Raw genomic sequence first — 25,022 nt, 5'->3', positions numbered from 1 at the left:
TTATTTTTATTAGAATTGAAAATTAACTTATTTAATTTTTTACATTTTTTTTAAAAAAAATCTCTCAAACAATTTGCATAGAGCGTATCATGGTGCTGCTGTCATTGTCAAATTCTTTCTTTGAATACAAATGCGCACAAGAATTCTGAAGTTTAGAAAATTGCAATTATACTTCTAATGTTGTTATAAAAAGAATTTTTCTGCAGCAGATACATATTTATCAGGATATAAGCTCGGATCTTGACATTTTTTTTTTTTTTTTAAATTCAATGGATTCTATTTTTTTGAACTGCTGCAAAATTTTGCTTTTTGCATTAATTGCAGAAAAAAAAGAACTCTTAAAAAATACGATCATTTATAATAAAATTAGGGAAAGGATTAACTTGTACAAGTGAGTTCCATTTTCCTGTGTTTGCTGTAAAATTTTGTTTTCTGTAGGAACTACAGAAAACCCTTAGAAAAATACAATCATTTATAATAAAATTAAAGGATGCTATGCCAAAAAAACAAGTACATAAGAAACATGTGATACAAACTAATTAGAGAAAGAATTAACTTGTACAAGTGTTTTTAGAAATTTAAATTTTGCATTTTTTATACATGATTAAATTTTATTTTCCTATGCACATATTGTAAATATATAAACATTTGAAATAAACTTATTTTTTAATCTTTTTCTTTAATAAATTTCATTTGTTATTAATCTGTTAATAATTGGATTCACATTAAGAAAATATGGATACGATTAAAAAAACTGAAAAAAAATATATAGAAATATTAAGGCTCAAATAGAAAGAAAACGGTATTTACAAAAATTGAACGACATTCAAATTAAAAAAAAAATTTATAACAAGAAATTCACTTTCAAGCATGAATAATCAAATTTAATATATGAAGTTAATGTAACATCAAGATCTGTAACACCTCAATTCTTACAGGATTTAAATTTATAAGGAACCTCAACCTATTCAATACATAAAAGTGAATGTAACATGAAGACCTAGGTAACACCTCGCATTTTGATAGGATCTAAATTTTTAAGTAACCTCAATCTATTTCTCCTAAGAACTATGTGACTCAATGAATGAAGAGTTTGAGGTATATGCATACTATAGCCAGAGGAGAAGTTCATGAATGAGAAATACAATAAATACTATATGAACAAGTGAAGGCCAATTGATGATGAGAACCCTGACAGTTGCAAAGCTTAGAAGGGACTGATCATGCGAGCCAACTTTAATAAAATCTCAGGAACAAGCCGTCTTCTTGTGGGTGCAGTGCCGTCCTTTGCAAGAGCATCACTGTCATTGGGATGTATGATACCAACTACATGATCAAATAGGTCATCTTTACCACCTCGAAGTGGATCCTGTACAGCATGGTTGAGAATCAGAAGTTCATAGATTAAACTAAAGGCAGAGACAGAAAATTTTGTGAAGGAGGGCGAAATCGCTAATGTAATATTCATTGTAAGTTACAACTACCTATGTTATCAAAAGAACAGAAATGATCTTCACAACTGAAGACTTTTAAGAATTTGTCGGGGGACAAACACTTCTTATATAACCAAAAACATCACAAATGACGCTCACAACTAAAGACCTATATAAATTTGAAGGGGAAGACCGCCCTCCCTCACTCCACCAGTCACATAGTTGTCATAAAAGGATGAGCCTTGGAGCAACAATAAGGTTGTTCCTTGTGACCGGAAGGTCACGAGTTCGAATCTGAAAAACAGTTTGTTTCCAAAATACAAGGGCAATATTGCATATAATCGATCCTTACCCCTACCCTTGCAAATAATGGAGTCTTATGCATTAGAATTTTCCTTTTTTCCCTTTGCAGCACATAGTTGTCATCACAATCAATGATGAGGATGACATCAGTCAACTAAAACAGCACCTATTCTGTCACTTTCATACATGGGTGGAAATAGATAGGAAAGCCTATTAGGGCCTACGGTCTAGCTTATTTTTGGTCGAGTCTATTTAGTACATAAGTCTGTATTATTAAGTGTACAAAAATTTGAAATTAGAGACAAAAGGAAATTGGCATCACTATTAACTTACTTGGAGAAACAAATCTGTATGAGTTTTCCCATCATACAGAATAAGCTCAGCTCTTGCCCCTGCCTTCTTAAGAGCATCAGCAAACCGTTCACTGCAAACAATAACTTTTTAATATCTAAATGTGAAACAAATGACACTGACACTTCCACGTAAATATTTGAAAGTCTAGCAAAGAAAATTATCAAATTGCAGTTTTCATTTATAAGCATAGAATTCCATCGTGGTGTTTTGTCCTTGCAGGTAACACAATACTGCATAAATGAAAGGATGAACCACAATGTCATAAAAGTTATTTGATTTGAGGATTAACTAATAGTCATCAAACTCTGCCTATGCCGTGCTTTTTTGCCAATCTTTACACAGCTGGTTTCAAGGCTGGATAAAAGAAGAGGATTTTGTTAGGCAGTTGAGAGCCAACCTTGAACTCTGTTGAATCTTTATGATATAACAGTAGTCATCAGGTTTTATTTATAGCATGAAAATACAGCTTATGAGTATATTCTTCAATACAGTAAAAGAATATGATACCCCAATGAATTTCAAGTGTATACGGTATATACTAACCTGGCAACTGATGGTATGGAATAATCTGCAGTCCCATGGAATAAAATTATAGGGGGCAAGAGAGGAATTGAACATTTGATGCATGGATCTTGAATTTTGATTTCAGGAGAAAATTTCTTCAAAGATTGTTCACCTTCCATTACGCTGCATGATAATCGCAGTTATATGGAGGGAAAAAACTTTAAGATCCTCATAATTGTAATGAAACTCAGCTATTTGGGACACACCTTAAAAAGATGGAACGATACAAGCCTCGATTGTGGAAGTGATCAACTAAATCCAACAAGTTGTATCTGTAGACATGCGTCGAAAGGGTTAATAGATGATCCCTCAACATGTATAAACCAATTGATCAGGGAACATAATTCAGAATCACAGTTGTCATTGATCAGACTTCTACACACACAAAAAGCCTGAAACCACTCTTTTATTTTTAATCTCTGCCTTGAGAAAAGCAAAAAGAACATGAAAAAAGATTATGGAAACATACAAGAGACCAAACGTTGTACCAAGAGTCTCCACTAATTTTCTGATCACTTAAGTATACAGATAAGAGGGCAAGCTTGGAGCAGTGATAAGGTTGCGTACAACGATTGCCCTTATCCCTACCCTCGCCAGTCAAAATTTAATGGAGAGTGGTTTTAAGTACATAGATCAAATAATTTTCCGCCTCTACAATAAGTGGGTGCCTTTTGCAAAACTAGGCTTGATGGACATAACCATGATCATTAGCAACCACAAGATCAATACATTTGTGAAATGACTTTTCATTAACATGAACACAATCACTGCCCAAAAGTCAACATTGACATTCAATTTTGAAAAATGTGAAATCTGTGGTTTTTCTGTCACAAAACTAATTCTTAAGATAGTTCATTTAGATTTAAATCCTTTTTAATGGTTTCACTTAAAAGTTTTACTTGGTCTTCTTTTACCTTTATATTGCCGTCCTCTATCTGATCAAATCTTTTAATTGGGCTTTTATTGATCTTCTTACATGTTGAGACCATCTTAAGGCGTGATTCTACCATCTTTTCCTCAATAGGCGCCACTCCTAATTTCTCTCTAATACATTCATTTCTGATCTTTTTCCCCCCCTAGTATGGCCACTCGTCTAACATAACATTATCATCTTTGCAACACTTATCTTATGCTCTTGTTGGCTCTTTATGACCCAACATTTAGTACCATTTGGTCTTATGGCAGGGCAGCGCAGTGCAGTAAAATTTTCCTATTAGCTAGGAAGCTTTCTATCATAAATAACATCAATAGTGGATGACATGAAATTCTACGAAGGAACTACACCTATGTTTTATACACAATCCAGAAAGAACTGAGATATATTATTTAAATTGACCATTTCCACATAATTCAGTACATGCCCATGAAACGCTAGCCACAATGTCTTACCCTCCAGATAAACCAAAATAAGCTTTTATCTGGGAAATGCTCCAAGAAACACTATCTCCTTTTCTAGATTCTCTGGTTGCTTGGTCCAGCAAAGCACAAGAAGAAATATGAGCACCGGCAGATTGCCCCATTAGATAAATCCTATGACATAATTATCAACAAAAAAGAAAAGATCAATCTCATAGAATGTCTAAAGATATGATGAAAAGGAACCTTATATAGTAGTAGCATGTCACCTATCAGGGTCGCCTCCATAATTGGCTATGTTGTTGATGACGAAGGAAATTCCCTGAGAAGTATCATTCACCATGTCACTGATAGTTCCTTGAGGAAAATTTCTGCATTTTCAAATAAATGAAGATCTATTAAGTCTGAATGTAGGATAAACTTTGCAAATTAAATCTAACAAATCTTCTACCCTTTAAGTTATAATAGTCTATAAAAGAAAGCTCCGTTACCTCGAAACAACTATGTACATTCTAAGCTACAGAACATTTTAAGATATCAATTACGGATATGCTTATCCTAAGGGTGATGTACTACATTTTATTTTTAAAAATTAACAAATAACTCAAGTAAGATATGCATCACTGAACACCATTAAGTTTAGGAACCAGTGTGAGGCAAACATCCTTGTGGTAATGACTTACGAATAGCCTAGACTCAATGGCCTAAAAATAGACTATAAAATGCACCCAATTTGTCCATCAGAATACCTCAAAAATAGAGGAAGTCGGACCAAAGGTAAATTGTAGACTCAATCGTGCACTGCTTGAACTGAGACCAGGTACCTGTAATCAATGCATGCCACCATAATGTCTCTTTCTGCCAACTGTAGTCCTAAAAGTGAGCCCCATGCTTTATACCTAAATCAAAATCCAAATGAAATCATTTAATTTTAAAAAGATAAAGATAGATGAACTCATGTATGTGTGTGTACATTTAAATTGTTCCATGTCATGGTGTTGGAGACAAATTATTTTTGGCATGAGAAAGTGATGAAGAATTCAGACTAACTGTTACATCAACCGAGTCCTCCAAGACAATGTCTGAATTTTAAAAATTCAATTTCAATCACCTGGTATACTCCTTAAATGAAGCAGAAATCACAACCAGTTAAATTATGTTGTCCCATGTACACCCAAGAGTTCTTTTGTATATTTCAACACAAAATCTACAACATGAAGTTATTTTCAGCTTAAGAATTTAAAGCACAGACAACACTGCTTGCCACTTGAAAAGATATGGCATTTCCAACAGCATAGGAATCCTTGCACTATAGCTTAGTGACAGAATTATTCCAAGTATAATCCTAAAGTTGTTTGTAAAATTTGAAATTGCAACATATGGTCAGTTGGGGAAGAGTTCTGTTCTTATGAAGTCAGCAGCAGTGTGCTATTGCAGAAATGGAAAGGTTTAACATGCAAAAAGGAATTACTAAAATATGCACTGAATAAGAATCAACACCATACAGAGTAAATTAACACATGAATTCAAGCAAAACCACAGATATATTTCAAACCACTCACCCAATAATCCATGCTCCCCCAGTTACAAATATCAAAACTGGCTTAGGTTCACTGATATCAGCAGGTAGATACAGATCCAACCTGCAAAACCACAAGAATATTGGGCACACAATACATGGAATGACCAACATCACAAGATAGATTTACCAGTGTTTGAATTCACCTGTTTCTAGGCTGATCTCCATAAACAATGCTTCGCTTTACCTTGCTTGAGAAGTAATAATAATATGCAACTGCAGAAAGTCAACAGTAAGAGAGAGAGAGAGAGAGAGAGAGAGAGAAAGGAAAGAGAGCAAGCAAACAAAAGAACCATTTTCTATTAATGTAGCCAGATATAAAATTTGTGAGTGAAGATTCCCACCCCTTCCCAAGTTGAAGGAGAGATGGCAGCATGTAATATATAGAAGAACCAAGTATCAGTATGGGCAATAGGAGAATCTGTTAGGCATTTAATATCATTTATTAGCTTCCATTAACAAAAAGATTAGATTGGTATCAATTAATCCCGATTGATACTGTAAAGAACCAATTCAACCCAAAAGCTTAAGTTGTTGGGTGAGACTATATTAATGATTTTATATATTTCAACACGCCCCCTCACACGAGAGCCCACTGGGCTTGAAGAGTGAACAATGCACAAGCTCACCTACCTGTGCGAAGAAAGAAATTCCACTTGAAAGAAAATGAGGGGCGGTGAGGATCGAACCCGGTACACCGAGGCTCTGATACCATGTAAAGAACCAATTCAACCCAAAAGCTTAAGCTGTTCGGTGAGACTATATTAATGGTTTTATATATTTCAACAGATACCAATTAGGAATAGCACTTATTGTCTTTGACGTTATAGCATTTCAATTCCTTGTTATAAAATGTCAATTGGCTGACTGGAATGAAGAAGATAATTATTCCTCCCAACAATTCTCTGATTCTCTCACTGTGAAGCAATCTCTCATTCTTGCCCCTTTCTCCCCCTTCCTCTCTAATTTCAATATAAATTCACTTAATATTTTGGTGCTTTCATTGACTCTCATTCCCATCATGCCGGTAACACAATCTCAAGAGAACGAGGAGGCAATCGTAGAATTATGCCACGATTTCTGTGAGTTACAAACCTCTTTCACTGCATTCCAAACCAAACAATTGACGGTGGAAACTCTTACGGGTTTACTAAACAAGAGGGATGAGCATCTCAAGGCCGGCCTTTGACCCATGTAAAGAACCTTGGGATACACCACCCCAAAAGCTAGCTCAAAGGGTGGGAGTGCCCAATGCCTTATAAACTACACATTAGTTGCACATACAACCAATGTGGGACTATATATCTCAACACGCCCCCTCACACAAGAACCCGTTGGGCTTGAAGAGTTGACAATGCAACAGGCCCAGCCTACCTGTGTTAAGAAATGCCACAAGAGAAAGTGGGGGGCGGCGAGGCTCTGATACCATGTAAAGAACCTTGAGGTCACCACCCCAAAAGCTAGCTCAAAGGGTGGGAGTGCCCAAGACCTTATAAACTCCACAATAGTTGCACATACAACCAATGTGGGACTATATATCTCAACAACCCACAACCTCAACACCAGGTCTTCTGGGTCATAGTCCCCAATGGCCACCGCCTTCCAATGAGCCCCCATTACAAGGCCTTAGCATATGCCTCATGTTTCCATGCTTTTTTTTCCAGGTGATCCAATAGTACAACTTTTAAATGTGGACCACAATTTTCATTATTAGAACACACACCCGGATGATCAACTACTTTTGAATGCAATACATGTCGACATGCCAGCACAACATGGTACCAAGGCCTTTTGGGTGATGGTCTCATAATCAATTGGGACACATTTGCAGGCATAATTTGTCCTTGATTTGGCTCACGCCAAGCTTTCTCAAATAGGTTCTGTGCTAGATTATCAAGCAGCCTTTGAAAATTTGGCAAACAAGGTGCAAGGTTTTGCTCCTGACCATTTGAAGAGTTTCTTTAATGCTCAAAATCTGAATGGCTGAACAAACTCACCGACCAGTCAATGATGCATTCGCATTAGCATGCATGTATGAGCCTCAACTTAGCAAGTCGCACCTCAGTAATCCACCATTTTAGCCACCGTCCTCGACAACACCAAGCCCGACAGCCCTTGCCGCCTCCGAGTCCCTTGTCACACGATTTACTATCAAACGTCTGACAAAGGAAGAGATGCAGGTGTAAAATGAAAATGGACTATGCTTCAATTGCAACGAGAAGTTTGTCTGCAAAAATTGATGCAAAAGCTAGGCTCTTTTATATTTGGAGGGTCTTGGCACCATGGAGGATTGTACGCTACCACTCGAGCCTGTTGAACTGGATCCACTTGACTCATTCACATGTCGAGTCTCGACTTGAGGACAAGTCGCATATGATAGGGAAACGAATGTTAGGCATTTATTAGCGTCCATTAGTAAAATGATTAGATTGGTGTCAATTAATGTTCATTGATATCAATTAGGAATGGCATTTATTCTCTTTACCGTTTTAGCATTTCAAATCCTTCTTATAAACTGCCAATTGACTGAAAGGAATGAAGAAGAAAATTACTTCCTTCCAACAATTCTCTAATCCCCTCTCTCTCAATCAGTCTATCATTCTTGCCTCTTTCTCCCTTCCTCTCTGATTTCAATAAAAATTTACTTAATAGAATTAGATCATGAAAAAGCAAGATTATCATTGGGCACATCACTGACTATTTTAAGTAAACAGAATGTATAAGAAAGTATATGATGAGTTATACCCATGAAGCTAAAGCTTCCACAGTAAATTTACAAAGCTTAACATTTACCATTAGTAGAGATAAGAAAGGAGAACTGCACAATTATATTGAACAAACCTTGTAGGAAACCAGGCATAAGTAGCATGGCATAACATCCAAGGGCAAGTAATTTTGTAATCCAACGGGAACCAATCCTGAATAAATTATCAATGCAAAATCAGACACGCCACAAGTTTCTATGTCACAACAAAATAATCCTTATGGCTAGATATATAGAAACTCTTGTATCAGGAGTTTGGTGCATATGTTTTGAGAGGAATGCTAAAACATTCAAGAAGCAATATTAGTATCTGCATATTCTTTTGAATAGGATTGCTTACTTCTCTTATTCTGCTTTGGGAGTTTATTTTCTTGCAGGAATTTAGGAAAATTCAGGAAAATACTAATGAAATATTTGAGTTTTTCCCAAAATTGTTGGATGTGTGTATATGAACTGTTTTAGGGTTACAAATGAGATTATGAAAAGTGATGAACAACTTTTGGAAATTTGTTTGACCATAGTTCAAGAAAGCAGCAAACAAAAGGGCCTTGCTTGTAGTTCCCCAGTCGAGGTTTTGTTTGAGACAATTTCTTTCTTCAAATTGTACCTAGCTAACCCTTTCAGCTTCCTCTTCCATGTATTGAGGCATTGCAACCTTTCCATTTATATAAGATTTTGGCAGTATTCTTTTCCTTATTGCATTCATTTACACTTTTGCCTACTTGTGTTACTTTTCCAATAATACATTTCCTAACACATTGAGACCATAGTTTATCAATAGTGCCGCTATAGAGGCATAGCATTGCGTAGCGGCCCCCTCCTGCCGTTTTGAAGCTACTATGCTACGATTTTGTGTATCACAGCTAAAATCAAGGGAAATAGCAGGCTATAGCACCAATCCTTTGAAGGTAAGATAAAGATCCCTCTTTTCCTCTCCGTGTGCAATGTTCTAGCAGCAATTTATGGGGGGAAATCGAACTTTCTACCCCTTTTTTCCTGAGGTATGTTACCGCAATGACCATCTTCTAGCAAAACTCTACCGAGCTCTCTCTTTTCTAGTCACCAACTAATTGCTTTCTCTCTCTCTCTCTCTCTCTCTCTCGTTTGTTCCAACAAGCCCGCCACTTGGTGGCAGTTTTCTGGCCTATGCTCTGTCCAAGTTCTGCAAGAACACCTTAGTTTGCACTTTGTTCCTCTATTCTGGCCACTGCCTCTGTAAGTACTTTGATATTGAATTTTGATTATTAATTATGAATGTCTAATTTTGGATACTTTTTATTTTGGGTTTAACATTTCTGTTTTGCAGCAGATTTTTTTTTTCTGCCACACTCACATCAAAATGCGTGGATTCCACAATTTTATTTTATTTTTTCTGTTTTCTTTATAATGGAACTCATTCACTTTGTGAGTGTGGTAGAGAAAAAAAATTTGTAGCAAAAACTGAAACATTTTTCCCCTTCATTGTTTATCTTTTATGCATGTATAGTATAACTTTGTATAGCATTTATATAAACTTCAACATAGTGGCTATGCTGCTACCTGCTATCCCACTATAGCGGTTTTGAGGTGTGCTGTTATGCTGTTCAAGATTGATAATTGTGATTGAGACTCCATTTGAATGAGCTTGTTTTTTAGATTATTTAGGCTTATCTACTGGAATAAGCACTTATAATTAAAGCATTTCAAAAAACCTCTATAAGTTGTGTTTGCCTTATTTTCATGAGAGAGGTTATACTTGCAACCTTTTTTCACTTACAACCTCTTAGAACTCAATCTTAATCGTTAATTTCCGCAATCTAACGTTTATAATTTATTGGGTTATAATTATTAAATTCTAATAAATTATAACCGTTAGATTGACGGAAATTAACGGTTAAGATTGGGTTGTAAAAGGTTATAAGTGAAAAAAGGTTATAAGTATAACCTTTCTCTGTTTCATAAGCTACAAATTGAAGCTTAAAGCTTAGCCTAATAAAAACAGCTTAGGCAGTAACTCTGTGTAAAAATAATTATGACTAAATTAACTATGATAAGTTATTAAAATCTCATCCATGCATAAGCACTCGTTGAAGGTTCCTATCCAAATCCAATTCAACTCATTTTAGCATATCTTCGGAAAACAATTATTTCTGAACAAAATCACTCTATTTTCAAAGTTCACTCAGAGAGCTTCTAATCAAAAGTTTTTTTTGTAACCTAAAATAAACTAAGTCAAACACTGCAATGGATTTATCACAGTAACAAACTCTAGTTGGCAGAAAAAAAAGTGTGAAATGAAAAACGAAAGAGAGATTAACCAAAGTTCGAAGTACGTACCCGAGATACCGAAGAAGCGTGAAGGCGAGACGTGTAATCAAGTAGGTCTCCGAGGCGACATGACCAATATCTTTCCTGAAAGAGCTTTGCCGAGCAGGGCGATGCCGGTGGCCGTTTTTTCCGGCGACTCGCCGGTGCTTCTCAAGGTGGTTGTTAGGAATGGACTCAGCCAGAGAGTGGGTGTCGACACCGTCCACCGCCGGGAGTACGCGACGGCGATCGGAGAGAGCGGCCATCTAGATACGGAATCAGATATGGGATTGGATCGGAAAAATAAATTATTGCATGCGTGAGTTGGTTTCAGTAGCGCGAATGTTGCTTAACTATGTATAGATATGGACAGGGTTGCTTTTTCAAAAACATATCAAACATAGCATTGGTAAGCGAAAAAAAAGGCATATATACCGTCGTTTGATAAGAAACATTTTGTCATTTTTTTTTTTTTTTGAGATACAAATTATGTAATTTAAAATGACATATATCCTCTAAAAAAAATAAAATATGTCGTTTAAATTGACACACTTTTTATATACGGAAAAAGTGTTTGTCATTTTAAATGACAGAAAGTTATGTCATTTAAGAAAGATATAGTCAGAGAAAATTTGAATTTTAAATTAAAAAAAATCACTCACTTTCTCTCTCCCGTGATTTTCGTTTTTCTGTGTTTATCTCTCTCTTAAAATGACATAACTTATGTCATTTAAAATGACAAACATCAAACCCTTTATATATATATATATATATATGAAAAACATTTTCTCATGTTATATGAGATTTTAATTTTTCATGTAATGATCCTAAGATTTGCGTGCAAAGCTTTTTTTTTCTTTTTTCTCTTTTTTAATAAGGGAAAAATATTTTTGCAATTAATGCAGACAAGTTATCTACATTTATTCCCAAAACGACGTCATTTTGGTATTGAAATTTTAAAAAATAATAAATATAAAGACTATTATAACTCTGAAATAAATTAAAATAACAAAAACACTATGATTTTCGCTCCAAAACGACCACGTATTGAGGTTACTGCAGATAAGTTATCTGCAGTAACTGCAGAAAAAGTGAACATTTTTAATAAATGTGGAGTCCACCACTAGTTGAGTCACAACATGATAATTTAATTCTCATGCAATATGAGAAAATCAAACCCCGATATATATATATATATATATATATATATATATATATATATATATATATGGGTCAGGATCATTTTACACCAGTGTAAGTTACACTCTCAATCTTATCCGTTGATTCCATTTATATCTAACGGCTAAATTTTTTTAGTAATGTGAGCCATTGAATACAAGTGGATCAATGGTCAAGATTGAGTGTAAGACTTCTAACTCTTACACCGGTGTAAGAATATCATGCCCCTATATATATATATATATGAGTGAGGATATTTTATCTACCAAAATTTCTTACTACTAGCTTACTACCCATCACATCACCATTGGATCAAAAAGAGAGAATGTTAAAAAGTTTTTGAAGAGAGAGAAAATGTTAATCTAATGATGATTAGATAGGTAGTAAGTTGGTAGTTAAAAATTTTGATAGTGAGAATATCCATCCTCTATATATATATATATATATATATATATGAGTGTGATTTAACTTTTCTTCTAGATAAAGTTATTTTTTACAATTTTCAAATCGATGTCATTTTGAGATTTACAATAAAAAATAAAGAATATTTTAGTATAATACATGTTATTAAATGAAAGTAAAAATTTTAAAATACCTTTTATTTTTATTCTAAATCCAATATTTTGGGTTACAGAAGCTAATTTTATGTTTTATAATAGGAGAAACACTTCTCCTATATATGTATATATATCTAATTAATATTTAAAAACAAATTTTGGAGGGTTTTGTAGTGCAAAATAAATTTAATCCAAGAAGAGAATGAATTTTCTTATGTCCATTAAAAGGTTGGATTTCTTGCTATTTTGATAGCGTGTCAATAAGTTGCTTGAAGAAAGTGCCGATCCGCATAGCAACTTTTATTTTTTTTCTGTCCTCACTTATGATTAATATTTAGTATTTAATATAATAATATTTTATCAATACATAAGAGAAATAATTTTGTTTTATAAGAATAATAATAATTTATATTTTTATAAAAATAAATAGATAATATACATGATTTTTTATTTTTTTTAAAAAAATTCTTAAAAATTATATTTTAATTTAATATAAAAAATAAAATATTGATAAGAAAAGCGAGAAAGTAAAAGCAGCATGAACTTGTTCACCAAAAAAAAAATGTTTTGGTCAGAACGCGGGAAAATTGCATGTATTGAATATTTTAGCTTAATAAATAATTTTTTAATAATATTTTTGGAAAAATTACTTTTCCTTAATATTTTTGGAAATTATAATTTTCGGGCATCAAAATTTTTTCCTATATCAAACATTTTCTTAATGCTAACGGTGCATTTTTTGGGAGAAAATATTTCAATCGGTTCATTGTTTTGCAACTAATTTAATTCGGGACGGATCCAAGATTAAGACTTTAAACCTCTCTCACCGGTGCATCTTTCACTTATAACATGACATATATCTCATTTTTTATCAAATTGTTCTCTTGCCTAATTTTAAAATAAATTATTTATTAATAATTTAATAAAATGAAAACATGTATCATATGGTGAAAGGAAGATGCTCTAAAAATTCAAAGTAAGACACGGCACTGAGAGGTTGGGGATTGGATGTTGTGTTGCCAGATGTTAGTCCACCACATTTTTGGTCCACTCGTTAAGCCGTTAACTTTGAACCAATTGAAGTTTTTTTTTTTTTTTTTTAATTTTATTTTGGTACAATATTCGAGACCTGGCTTAACGGATATCTTTCTTCGGTACCTTAATAACTAAGAAATGATTTTTTTAAGAAAGAAAACTTTTATGGTCAAAGGGCTCTCCTTTATTAAGTTTATATAATGAGTTATGATATTTTTACGATCACTTTTTTTTACTACTACTCCACTATCATTCTAATCACCATTGAATTAAAGAAAAAATTGAATGAAGAGAAAGAAAAGAAAAATAACTTTTGAATCCAATGATGATTAAAGTAGTAGTGGAGTGGTAATAAAAAAATTAGTAGTAAAAATATCCTACCTCTTATATAATAAGATTATAAATTGCTTATCAATGTAAAAACTTTGAATTTAAACATTAATCATTGTTATGCATAAAAATTGATTATATAAGGCAAGTTTTACTGAACATGATTAGTTGCAATGTATTTATTATTAAACAATTTCATACTAAATTAGCCAGAATAATTGTTGAATAAATTAATTTTATTATAAGTATCCAAATTATTATTTGATCTTTATAATATTACAGGAAGTGTATTATTGAATAGATTCTGTCATGTATAATTTAATATAATTAGGTCATGTTAGATAATCTCAATCATTTATAAATAAATTAATGATTATTTTTTTTATTTCAATATATTTTTATCATTAATTTATCTATAAATGATTAATATTATCTTATTTAAAGTCATGTGATATATGTGAGGATGATTCCCTAAAAATATACTTATAATCCATACCATTGAGTGTCCAAAAAAAATAACATGGTTGAACAAACTCAACATATCTAATCAATAATTTCTGTAAGAAACTCTTGAACGCACTTGCATGTGTAATTGGAGATCATTAATGTCACGAAAGTTGGGAACCTTTCTTTCCAAGATGAACCATTTCCACTCTTTTTTTTTTCTCATTGATTTTTCATATCCGTTCGTTTTATTAGTGCCATGAACATTTCATAAGGAGTTTGCAAACAATTTTCAAATAACATTATTTAATTAGAAAGATAATTTAAATGAGATATTTATTATTGATATTATTTGGTATATCAATTTATATACATATAGATAAAATTATCTATTTATAATCTGTTTAAAAATGATTAATTAAGAAAAACAATTATTTTTTTATTCTCTAAAATATGTTAAAAATTTTGCATGATTCGTGGTAAAGAAGTGTGTTCATCATGTCAGTTGGATTCTAATCCGGATAAAATATAAGCCCAATCAGAGCCCAAAAACACATCGCGAAACACAGACGCAATGCACTCATCGCGACACACAAGACGCGATGCCTTCATCACGTCACACAAGACGCGATACCCACATCGCGTATGAAACCTTCTATAAGAAGTAAACTTAAGGCCTAAGGCAACTCCACCGCGTCTTAACTCCAGTAAACAACGGACAGCTCCAGCTTGCCACAACTCTACTACTAGACACTATGGAAGATAAGGCTACTCAGGTCCCCTGACTGACCTGCAGCCCAAGGCTGGCCACTCAAAAGCCAAGCCGCCTTAACTAAGGCAGCATCTTAACTACTATATAAGCAAACGATATACCACCAAGGTACGATCATCTTTACTTAATCAACACAAAAACACATGTCTCTGATACTGACTTAAGCATTCTTCGCAGGTACCCCCCATTTGGTGCAACACACCAACGAGAAGGACAAAGCTCAAGCACTCTCCAACAGCAATACCAGGCCCAGACCACTAACAACGTAAGCTCATTCAACCGTGTGTGATTGGGCTCGATACATATAGGCCAGTCCATACTGTATTTGGTCTGATCATGTTCACAATTAGAGACACTTCAATATATTTTGAACTTACGAGGACAAATTTTATTGACGAAAGTTATATTTATAACTAATTACATGAAACATTGATTTTTCTTGTTAATTTCTTCTCCTATTTTTTAGATTACAAGACTAACTTTTAAAAAATTATCTGAAGTATTGTTTAAGGGATATAAATCTATCATGTAATAGGAATTTCTTTTTCCTACATACACAAAATTAGTTGGGGTCCACTAATTTTTGGTTTTCTCTCTTACTTTCACTTTCTCTCTCTTCTAAATTTGTGTCTACATGATAAATTAAAATTTTGCTGTGACATGATACATATATATCCCATTGTTTAAAAGGGTTAGTTTTATAATAATTAAATGCAACAACAATTTAGTCAAAGATCAAAAAATTTAACCTCTACAAAATTTAATTTTCTTAAATATACTATAATTAACTTGAGTGCTTCCTTAAAATAGCATGGAAAAAGTAGTCTTCATCAAGCTGAAAATTGACTTAAAAACATTATTATTGTCAAAAATAAATCTTACCCAAAAGACTTCATATGAGGATAATGATTCAATTGCAACAAAAATATGGGATATGTTATACTTAGTTATCACCTTTTTTTCTTCTTTCTTATCGTCTCTTATAACTAATCTTATTATCATTGGATCAAAGTAATTTCAATGGTTACAAAATAGCATCAAGTGAGAATTATTAATTTGATTTAAATCCAACGATAACAAAATTAATTATAAAAAGTGGTAAGAAAAAAAATTATAAATATAACCTGCCCAAAACATTACCCCTTGCTGCTATTAGTTACACAGTGCAAATTCACACGAATAATTAATAAGGTAATAGTTATTCCATGGAATCGTGTAAACATGACTATAATGTTGCACAAAAAGAAAAACAGATGAGAATGGGATGTAGAGACTTTAAGAAACCCACTTTAACGTGTTTCCTGTGAACTACTGATTAGTTTATATAAAGTTTTTATATTATGTGTGCGAAACAGGAGCAGATCTTTAGTTCTATTGGAGTAAGTACTCTTTTATTAAAATTAAGAAAAATAAGACTCAATTAATATTAATAATAGAGTAAATACTCTTTTTGGTCCCTAACAAAAAAACACAGTCCCTACTTTAGTCCCTAAAAAATAAAAAAAATAGTCAGTTGATCCCTAACAAATTTAAAGTGGACCCATTTAGTTGAAATCGTAGTCCCTTACAATTTCAAAAAAGACCCATATTAGTTCCTCAAAAGGACTAAAATGGGTTCACTTTGAATTTGTTAAGGACTAACTGACTAATTTTTTTTTATAAGAAACTAAAGTGGGAATCGTGTTTTATGTTAGGGACCCAAAAAGATATTTACTCTGAAAAAAGTGAAATACGTATTTTTTTTTCTTTTACTAAATGAAAAGGCTAGTTGTTGCTAGTTTCTTTGTTTTCGATTTCTTCAAAAACCAAAGTAACAAAAGCGCTTCTCCCTCGAACAAGTTGCCTTTTCATTTTGTAATAATGATTATGTGTCTCAGTGTCTCCATGCCATGATGCCACTACTGATTTATCTAAGTTGCATCCTTCATCTTTACGTAAGTAAAACGAGGAAGGTTATACTTACAATTTTATTTTTTACAACCTCTTGCAATCATATATTATAACCGTTGATTTCTGCTAATCAACGGTTGTCATTTATTATGAATTAATTAATGAGTTTAATTTGCAAAAATCATAACCATTAAGGAATGGACATCAACAACGGTTATAATATATAGTTGTAAAAAAAAAAAAATTTGTAATTATAACCTGTCCGGAGTAGAATATTTATTTTGTCAGCATCATTAGAATTTGATACGGCTCACATTCTAAAACCTATCAATGTCATGATGGTGACTTAGGATATGCTTGGATATATATGGTGACATGTATGGTTGGATGCAAATGAATATGAAGAGATACCTTATTTTAAGGGTTCTAGAGAATACTCTTATTAATTTATAAATAACTTTAAATAACTCGATACTTTTTTTCTTTTAATCCTGTCCTTTCATTTTCTCTCGAGACATATTGTAAAGCAAACAACTGTGTTGAAGAACACTCGGGAGAATGAATAAATTCCCTTACCAGAAAGATCACGACTTCAAGGATAATTTATTGTGCTATTGCTGCAAATGGGACTCTTTGTTCGTAATTTTTATACTTCCAATTTCTTTTCTTTACAACCTCTTATCATAACTATTATAGTATTGTTCTGGATGACCCAAGTACTGGAGTGGCCTAATTACTCAGGCTCAACCCTTAGCTGGCTCAGTTACTCAAGCCCAACCCCCAGCCTTGTTCCGCATCAGCCCTTAGGGCTGACGTAAACCCTCGCGATCTCCAAGGCTGCAGCACGTCCAAGAGATACACCAAAATGTCCCACTTCGGGACAATAACCGCTAAAGGCAGTCACCATAAGCACTGCAAAGGAACCTGCCCCCTTTGTTCAGCGTTGACATCGTCAGGTCCAGCGGTAGCAGCGCTGCCATTGTGGCAGCGCCAACCACGCCTAACACTGCCATCATGGGTGTACACCCCAAGAAGGGTTGACCCCCACCTCACCAACCCGCATCATCTTCCTTATAAATAGCCCTTAGGGGACACACCAGAAGATCATCTTTTATGTACTGTTGTTATGCCCATTTACTTCTAAGTCATACTCTTGTCCTTTATCTGCTATTGATATCAACTTGCTACCTCTTGGAACTATACCTCCTAGCCTGATCTTTACCTCAGCTAGTGGTGTAATCTATATAATAACATTACCCTCAAGGGTATATAGTGGGCTCACAGAACTGAACGGTACAAGTATTATTAATTTGTTAAATCAAACTCAAATCAACAGTTACAAAATTACATTAAGTGAGAACAATTGAGTTTATTTTAATCCAATAATCGTAAAAAGTAAACGAGAACAGTTGAGTTGATTTTAATCCAATAACCATAAAAATAATGATAAAGGAAGAGAGAATATAAGTATAACAGCCTCATGAGTAAATTATTTTTTATTTAAAATATATTTAAAACATTTTAAGATAATTAAATAATTTTTTTTTAAAAAAAAAACCTCTCTTGTAAGATAAAACACATACCTTCTAAAAATTAAAAATAAATTCAAATGAGTAGATTATTCTACCTACTTTTTTATGCTTATATTGTTTATCAATTCTCAATACCATTAGATCAGAATCTCGAGAGAAGAGAGAAATGATAATGTTAGTTGAAATTCTGATCTAACGATATTGAAAAAATAAAAATAAAATAAATATAAAAAAAGATAGATAGAATACCTTATTCTAAAATTAAATCATAAAAAGTAATTTCAACGCTTGTTCTCTCTCGAATGTCTCAAAAGTTTTGCAACCCTAATCAAAGCGACTGTTGTTAGTGCTAGAAAATTCCATGCTTTAAAAGGAGGAACAGCTGTCTTGATTAATAAACACACGTATATACTAATGGTTAAGGTTTTTTATTTTGATTTATTATCAGTGTATATATTTAATTGCTACATTATTGATTTCTCTTATATAATTAAAAAAAATGAAATTATTTAAGGTATGGCCGTTCCTGTAGACTGAAATGAAATTGAAGTTTCAATATTTTTGTTGTTTACTGATGTTTGTCATTTTAAATGACATAAATTATGTCATTTTAGAAAAGAGATAGACACAAGAAATAAAAATAATATGAGAGAAAGTGAGTGATTTTTTTAATTTAAATTTTAAATAAAAAAATATTATTTTGTGTCTATCTCTATCTTAAAATGACATAACTTTATGTCACTTAAAATGACAAACATTTTTTCTATAAATTATATCCTTTGTCAGACAGTAATGTATTTTTGTTTTCCAAACAAATTAAATATGGTGTTAGACTGGAGTATCAAGGCTTTTAGAGATCGAATGGGTATGTAGTGAGTGAGTTTAAATGAAGCGTAGAGGAATATTGTAATCCTGGGCCTATTTCCTTGATATTTTTAGTCCAATCAGCATCCTACTATTTCTTTTGTACTTCTAATTTTCATTTTGTGTTCTCTTGAAATAGTATTGATAACACTATAATGGTTAATATTAGACTTAATCTCTGTCTAGGATTGAAGGGTTTTGAATTAACCTATCTGAAGATCAATATTTTTGGAGACCAAAGAGCCTTGTAATACCTAATTCTTCTAGTTGGATAAGCAAAAAATTATGTTACTTTATATTTCCAGAGAGAGAGAGAGAGAGAGAGAGAGAAAGAGAGAGATTGGTTGTTACTGTAGACTGAAATAGTTGTTACATAATTTTTTATCAAGTCAAGCCACTGACAATAACTCCTCTAAGGATATATAAAATCGCTTTCGCCAATAACCAACAAAATTGAAAAACAAAGTACTTAAACAAAGATTAATAGGAATGATATTAAAAGTGTACTTAAAACACACACTAGTAATCAAATTGTCATTCACTGTTAGATCATTATTCAACCCAAAATCTACTTCAGTTCTCTGAATATGACCAACCAGCCATTTGATCGTTCCCGTGAAATCAATTTGTATTTGAAGATAAAAAAGTCTACTTGGTGTTCATATGAAATCACTTTAACCAAGCTTCTACCTTAGCCACCATCTTTGCACTGCAGATAGAGGAGTCTTCAAGAATGGTGCATTTCGGTGGATGATTGGATTAACAGTCCTCCCAATTTTAGCCCAAACACTCTGATGGTAAGCAGCAGTAACAGGAACATTATACATGAGCTTCAAAAGCTGCAGCAGCAAATCCAAAATGTCATTACATCTGAGATAATATCTTATCATATTTATTTTTAAGGAAAAACTTTTGTTATTTTAAAGGACACAATTTTGTGTCATTTTAAATAAAACGACCGTATTTTTGAATGTTTTGTTGGACTTTTATAGTTTCTCACTTCCATAAAATTAGGAGGAGAGAAATAGAGAGAGTATTATAGAGGAAAGAGAATGTAAAAAACAATTAAATATGCACTAAAACTCTATCGTTTCACTCAAAATGACATAAAGTTGTGTCATTTAAAATGACAAACGTTTTTCTCTTATTTTAAAGAGGAAGAGCCTACAACAATGGTAAAGTTATTTTTTCATTTTTTGTGACTGAAAATCACGAGTTCAAATCCGGGAAATAGTCTTTTTACAAATATGTAAGAGTAATGTTGCTTACAATGGTTTTAAGTGGTTTTTTTATTTTGATTCATTTAGATTTGTTGCAGATTGGGTTGAAGGCAATACTTCCCAAGTAAAAATTGGAGAAAGATGGGGATTAAAAAGGTACCATACCCACATTTATTCAATCTTTTTTTTTTTGGGAGGAGAATTCTAATATCACAAATAAGTTTTTTTTATTTTTCCCTTCCACATTGTATATTTTTAATGAATTAGGCATTAAACAGATTAGAGGTATCCTTTGCCTTCAACAAATAAACACGTTAAATACAGTTTACACAGTCAAGCAAACGAAATGATTCAAGACTGCATGGTCAAAGCATGAGCAAGCACAAAGACATTTAATAGCTTCAACTCACATTACTTGAAAAAAGAGAGAACCCAGTATGCATATATATTAAGATAGCAATGAAACTAACCTGCCAGTACATGAATGTTTGAATTATGTTGCGCTGCCACCTGCATGTGTGGTTCAAAATAAGGGTTCCATGAGGCAAACAATAACTTTATACACAAAAATGATATGTAGCAAAGGAACATTAGGGAAAAAAGGAAAGGGAAAAGCTTGAGAAACTGACGACAAAAGTGAGATGACCAGCAGGAATCCAAGTCCAATCTCGGCGTGTGATGTCAGTATATTGAGGGTAGTATTGTTTGACTCCACCCAAACACAAGGCTCTTCCAAGTACTTCCTATTCAAGCAAAAAAAAAAATAAATAAATAAATTTATTACTAAGATGTTCATGCACAGTAAAAAATAATGTCCTCAAACAAAAATTGTGTCCAATTCAGTATATGAATTTGAGCTAGGGAGAAGCTGGGTACAATTATAAACAAGAAACAAGAATGCCTACAGATGTGAAGATAATAATTCAGAATGAATTTAGTATTAAATTTACTTGCTAAGTCCATCCAGAGATCAAAATGTAATTCTAAAAAAATGATCCAGACAGTTCAACATAAAAAACATAGTATACATTGAAATTATATAAGAAATTCCACACTTGGCTTTAACTATTGAATTTTAATGCAAGACTCAACTTCACAAATGTCAGAATTATAATTAAGGGTTGCGAAATGGTTCTTCATGTCACAGACCAAGATGTTCTTTTAGCCTATGATATATCCAGGAAACCACATATTCAAAAAGTGAAAACAATAGAGAAAGAGAAAGCCAAGTGAAAAGGCTAGAAGTCCCGATGCACAATAGTGAATGAAGGCAAGGTATTTATGTTCTAGCATCTGACAGTAATCTAATGAAATATACATGAGATAAAGGAGGGTGTATCAGTCCTATGCTTAATGAGAACAATGCTTAATGCTGTCTCTTTGAGCAACATTATTTTCTTTGCATGTTACTAGTATGAACTTTTAAAAGGTTATTCACCTGTACAAGTTAGAGCGACTGAAATTGCGTCTAAGGAACTTGGCAACGTGTTCAAATGACCAGCATAAGATAGGGATCAAAGCAACTGCAACATAATTAAAACACATTATAAAAAGGCAGGACATGGAAGTGACATAAAGGAATGATAATATTACTGCCCTCCAGGAAAAAGGAAACAAGAGTATTATAAATGTAAGGAAAAAGGAAACAAGATTAGCTGACCAAGGAATACTCACATTTAAGGCAAAGATGTGATGTAACAAATGTAAGGCAGTAGATGAAGTATATAAATTCCTTCGTGGCTATTATTGACTGAAAGTAAACTTGCAAGGCCTGCAAATTCCATGCCCTTGGCTTCTGCAATAGCACAAGACAATGCAATAATGTATTAAAGATAGAAGAATTAGAACATTAAGAAGATAATGTTAACTGTAAAATCAAATAAAAAACTTACCCCATATAGCGAGTACAATGAGTACAGGGAAGAGCAAGTAGTACCCATAAAAGAAAGTCGATAAGCCCTATGAGAAAGATGCCTAGGTACCAGTGGAACGGCTGCAAGGACAGCCACGACAAACACCTAGAGAAAATGTATTTGATAAAAGTATCAGCAACAGAAGTGATTCAGATCAGCAAGCAAACAGTCTAGCGGAAAAAAATAAAAAATCAATATCTCAATTGTTTCTGTTTTGTGTTTTGACTTTTGACTTTTAAAACAAAAAAAGAAAACACTCATTTTATTGACTGCTCTACAAAATAATTTGAAGAAAAAAAAAAAACATATAATTGACATGTAGAATTCTTAAGAAGCAAGCTCTGTTAAGAAGCAAGCTCTGTTAGAATATAAATACTAAATATCCTTTTCACAATTTCAATCAAATAGGCCACATATAACTCGGCAAATTCACAATTTCAATCCCTCCCTTCCTAATTCTAATATCCTTTTCACTTCCCTACACAAGTGCTCTACTAGCATATAATTGACATGTAGAATTCTTAAGAAGCAAGCTCTGTTAGAATATAAATACTAAATCAAGTGTTCATAGACAAAAGTAAGAAAAGAACTAAACAAAACAATCAGTCAAATGTGGTCATCCATACGGTCATATGAAAACGAGGCATATCTTAAACAGAAATCATATTATGTATGAATCTATGACTTCAATGTAGAAAAGACTGTACCCAAGCATTAACAGAAAATAGAATTGTCTGCCGATCCCAACGCAAAGATGTTGGATTAGGTCCTGCAGTTGAAGATGTCCCTGAAGTTCTATTAGTTGTTCCTGCAGAAAAATTCAAAACATATAGTAAAACTCAGGCTAGCAAGCAACAAAGAACAAACAAAATGATTACCATTTACCAAGATGTGCTTCATTATGAGTTCTTTATTCTAATATAATTCAAAAATCTATCAGATTCATAGTAATGACATATTCACCAGAGCTTCTTGCACGAGCTTGACCATTTGTTGGAGATGGTGACGACGACGATGTTGCTGATGGCCGTGCTGGCTGGGATGAACTGCCAAAAGACATTGGTTCTACCACTAGATCAGGATCCTGTTTATCATCCAATAGTAACAAACAATTTACCAAGTTAGTCAAAATAAGACAAATTCTCCAGATACAAATACACACTATGCAGCATCAAAATATGAAACCTTGTTACAAATGACTATCTATCCAACCCTCCAAAACAGTTCAGAAATAAAAACATAACAATGAATTCTAATCAATATTTACTAATTCACTAAAATTCACAAATTATCCAATAGTTACAATCAATTTAAAACTATTTCAGTGAAAATAAAACCAATTAATACATGTAGCACCCAAAAAATAAAGCATTTACTATAATTGATCATAAAGTAATAAATAGAAAACATGAACTAAATTTTCGAAAGACACCCAAAAAAAATTGTAACAAAAGGAGAGTGACCCAATTGTCCAAACAGATAAAAAATCGAAACTTGATGAGACATTAGGGTGTATAAGGGGAAATAAAGAAGTGGGGTTTGTTGAGAGTTTACATACAACGTAGCGTTGGTAGAACTTGCGCTTGAAGTGAGAAACGACGTCGGAGCGTGAAGCCATGTGGGGAGGGATGAGAACGTTGTTCCAATAATCGGGCCATCGTTGGTCGTTGTCGTAGTCGTATGAATCCGCCGCTATTCGTTTCAGCTTCTGTGGATCTTCTCTCTCTTCCGCCATTTTTTTTTTCCACTCTCTTTCTTTTTCTTCTTCTTCTACTACGCACTCTCTCTCTCCTCTTTCAGTGTCAACTTCCTCGGATATAAGGGTCGTTTCGGTGCAATTTCTGACCTTAAACGCAACCCATCAAGTGTCGTTTGCGTACGAATTCATTGAAAGGGCAAAAGTGCAATGCAATAACCTCCTTTCATTAGGAATATTCTTCTTTCAAGGTTAAAATTACAATAGGGATTGGTATTTTTTTTTTTTGGTGAGGCTAGGGATTGGTATTTATCTTTTTTAAATGATACAAAATTATATTATTTTAAGTAAGAACAAAAAATATACAATGAAAATCACGAGTTAAGAAAGTGAGGTTTTTTTTTTAATTTAAATTTTAATAAAAAATACTAGCTGGAAGTAAAATGACCATCCTTTTAAAAGGATAAAACATTTTTTCTTTATAATAATATATATACATAATTAATAATTAGAAAAAGTTCTTATGACTTTAAAGTATGTATTTTTATGTTATTTTAAGTGAAATTATAGTATTTTAATGATTTTTTTATAGATTTTCTCTTCATATTTTATTGAGTAGAGAAAATATAAAAAATATCAAATATACAATAAAATACAACCGTTTCATTTAAAATGACACAAATGTGTGTTTTCAACAATGATAAATATTTTTCCATTTTAAAAATTAATAAACATATTTAAAATTATAAAGGAGATAGGTACAATTAATTTAAAATAATTTAATTTTAAATTTTAAAAGTTATAAGTTAAGAATGAGATGTTAAGAAAAAATGTTAAAAGAAAAGAAAAGGAAAAAAATATTTTACAACTATTGAATTTCGTGTCTAATAGAGGAAGATGATACAATAAGAGATCATCTTACTCTATTTTATAATATAAGGGGTTTTATAC

The 25,022-nt window shown here is 32.7% G+C and overlaps 2 protein-coding genes across 3 annotated transcripts; both read right to left on the bottom strand.

The window, feature by feature from the left end:
• Positions 1-872: 872 nt before the first annotated feature.
• Positions 873-11,024, bottom strand: LOC133303790 (isoprenylcysteine alpha-carbonyl methylesterase ICME-like). Of its 2 annotated transcripts, none has more exons than XM_061503765.1 (11): positions 10,670-11,024; positions 8,431-8,507; positions 5,736-5,805; positions 5,573-5,653; positions 4,835-4,909; positions 4,280-4,381; positions 4,044-4,184; positions 2,861-2,926; positions 2,634-2,777; positions 2,070-2,160; positions 873-1,369 (listed from the first exon to the last, which is right to left on the bottom strand). In XM_061503765.1, exons 1-11 carry the CDS (start codon positions 10,903-10,905, stop codon positions 1,208-1,210), a joined length of 1,245 nt encoding a protein of 414 aa, XP_061359749.1. In that variant the 5' UTR covers positions 10,906-11,024; the 3' UTR covers positions 873-1,207. The 2 variants fall into 2 exon arrangements, 1 of the variants encoding a protein (XP_061359749.1); XR_009750513.1 differs by having other exon boundaries at positions 1,313-1,369; positions 2,070-2,444.
• Positions 11,025-19,586: 8,562 nt separating this feature from the next.
• Positions 19,587-24,159, bottom strand: LOC133303799 (uncharacterized). Its single transcript, XM_061503775.1, has 9 exons — positions 23,934-24,159; positions 23,339-23,459; positions 23,083-23,183; positions 22,355-22,480; positions 22,137-22,257; positions 21,901-21,985; positions 21,092-21,205; positions 20,933-20,972; positions 19,587-20,081 (listed from the first exon to the last, which is right to left on the bottom strand). The coding sequence occupies exons 1-9, from the start codon at positions 24,108-24,110 to the stop codon at positions 19,929-19,931; spliced, it is 1,038 nt and encodes a 345-aa protein (XP_061359759.1). The 5' UTR covers positions 24,111-24,159; the 3' UTR covers positions 19,587-19,928.
• Between the last annotated feature and the right edge of the window lie 863 nt (positions 24,160-25,022).

This window comes from Gastrolobium bilobum, unplaced genomic scaffold (genome assembly GCF_033153095.1).
Source record: "Gastrolobium bilobum isolate Gb01-03AN ecotype WA unplaced genomic scaffold, APGP_CSIRO_Gbil_v1 utg23138, whole genome shotgun sequence".
NCBI classification, from domain to species: Eukaryota; Viridiplantae; Streptophyta; class Magnoliopsida; order Fabales; family Fabaceae; genus Gastrolobium; species Gastrolobium bilobum.
The sequence above is the reverse complement of the archived record's forward strand: the minus strand, read 5'-3'. Positions and strand labels throughout refer to the sequence as shown.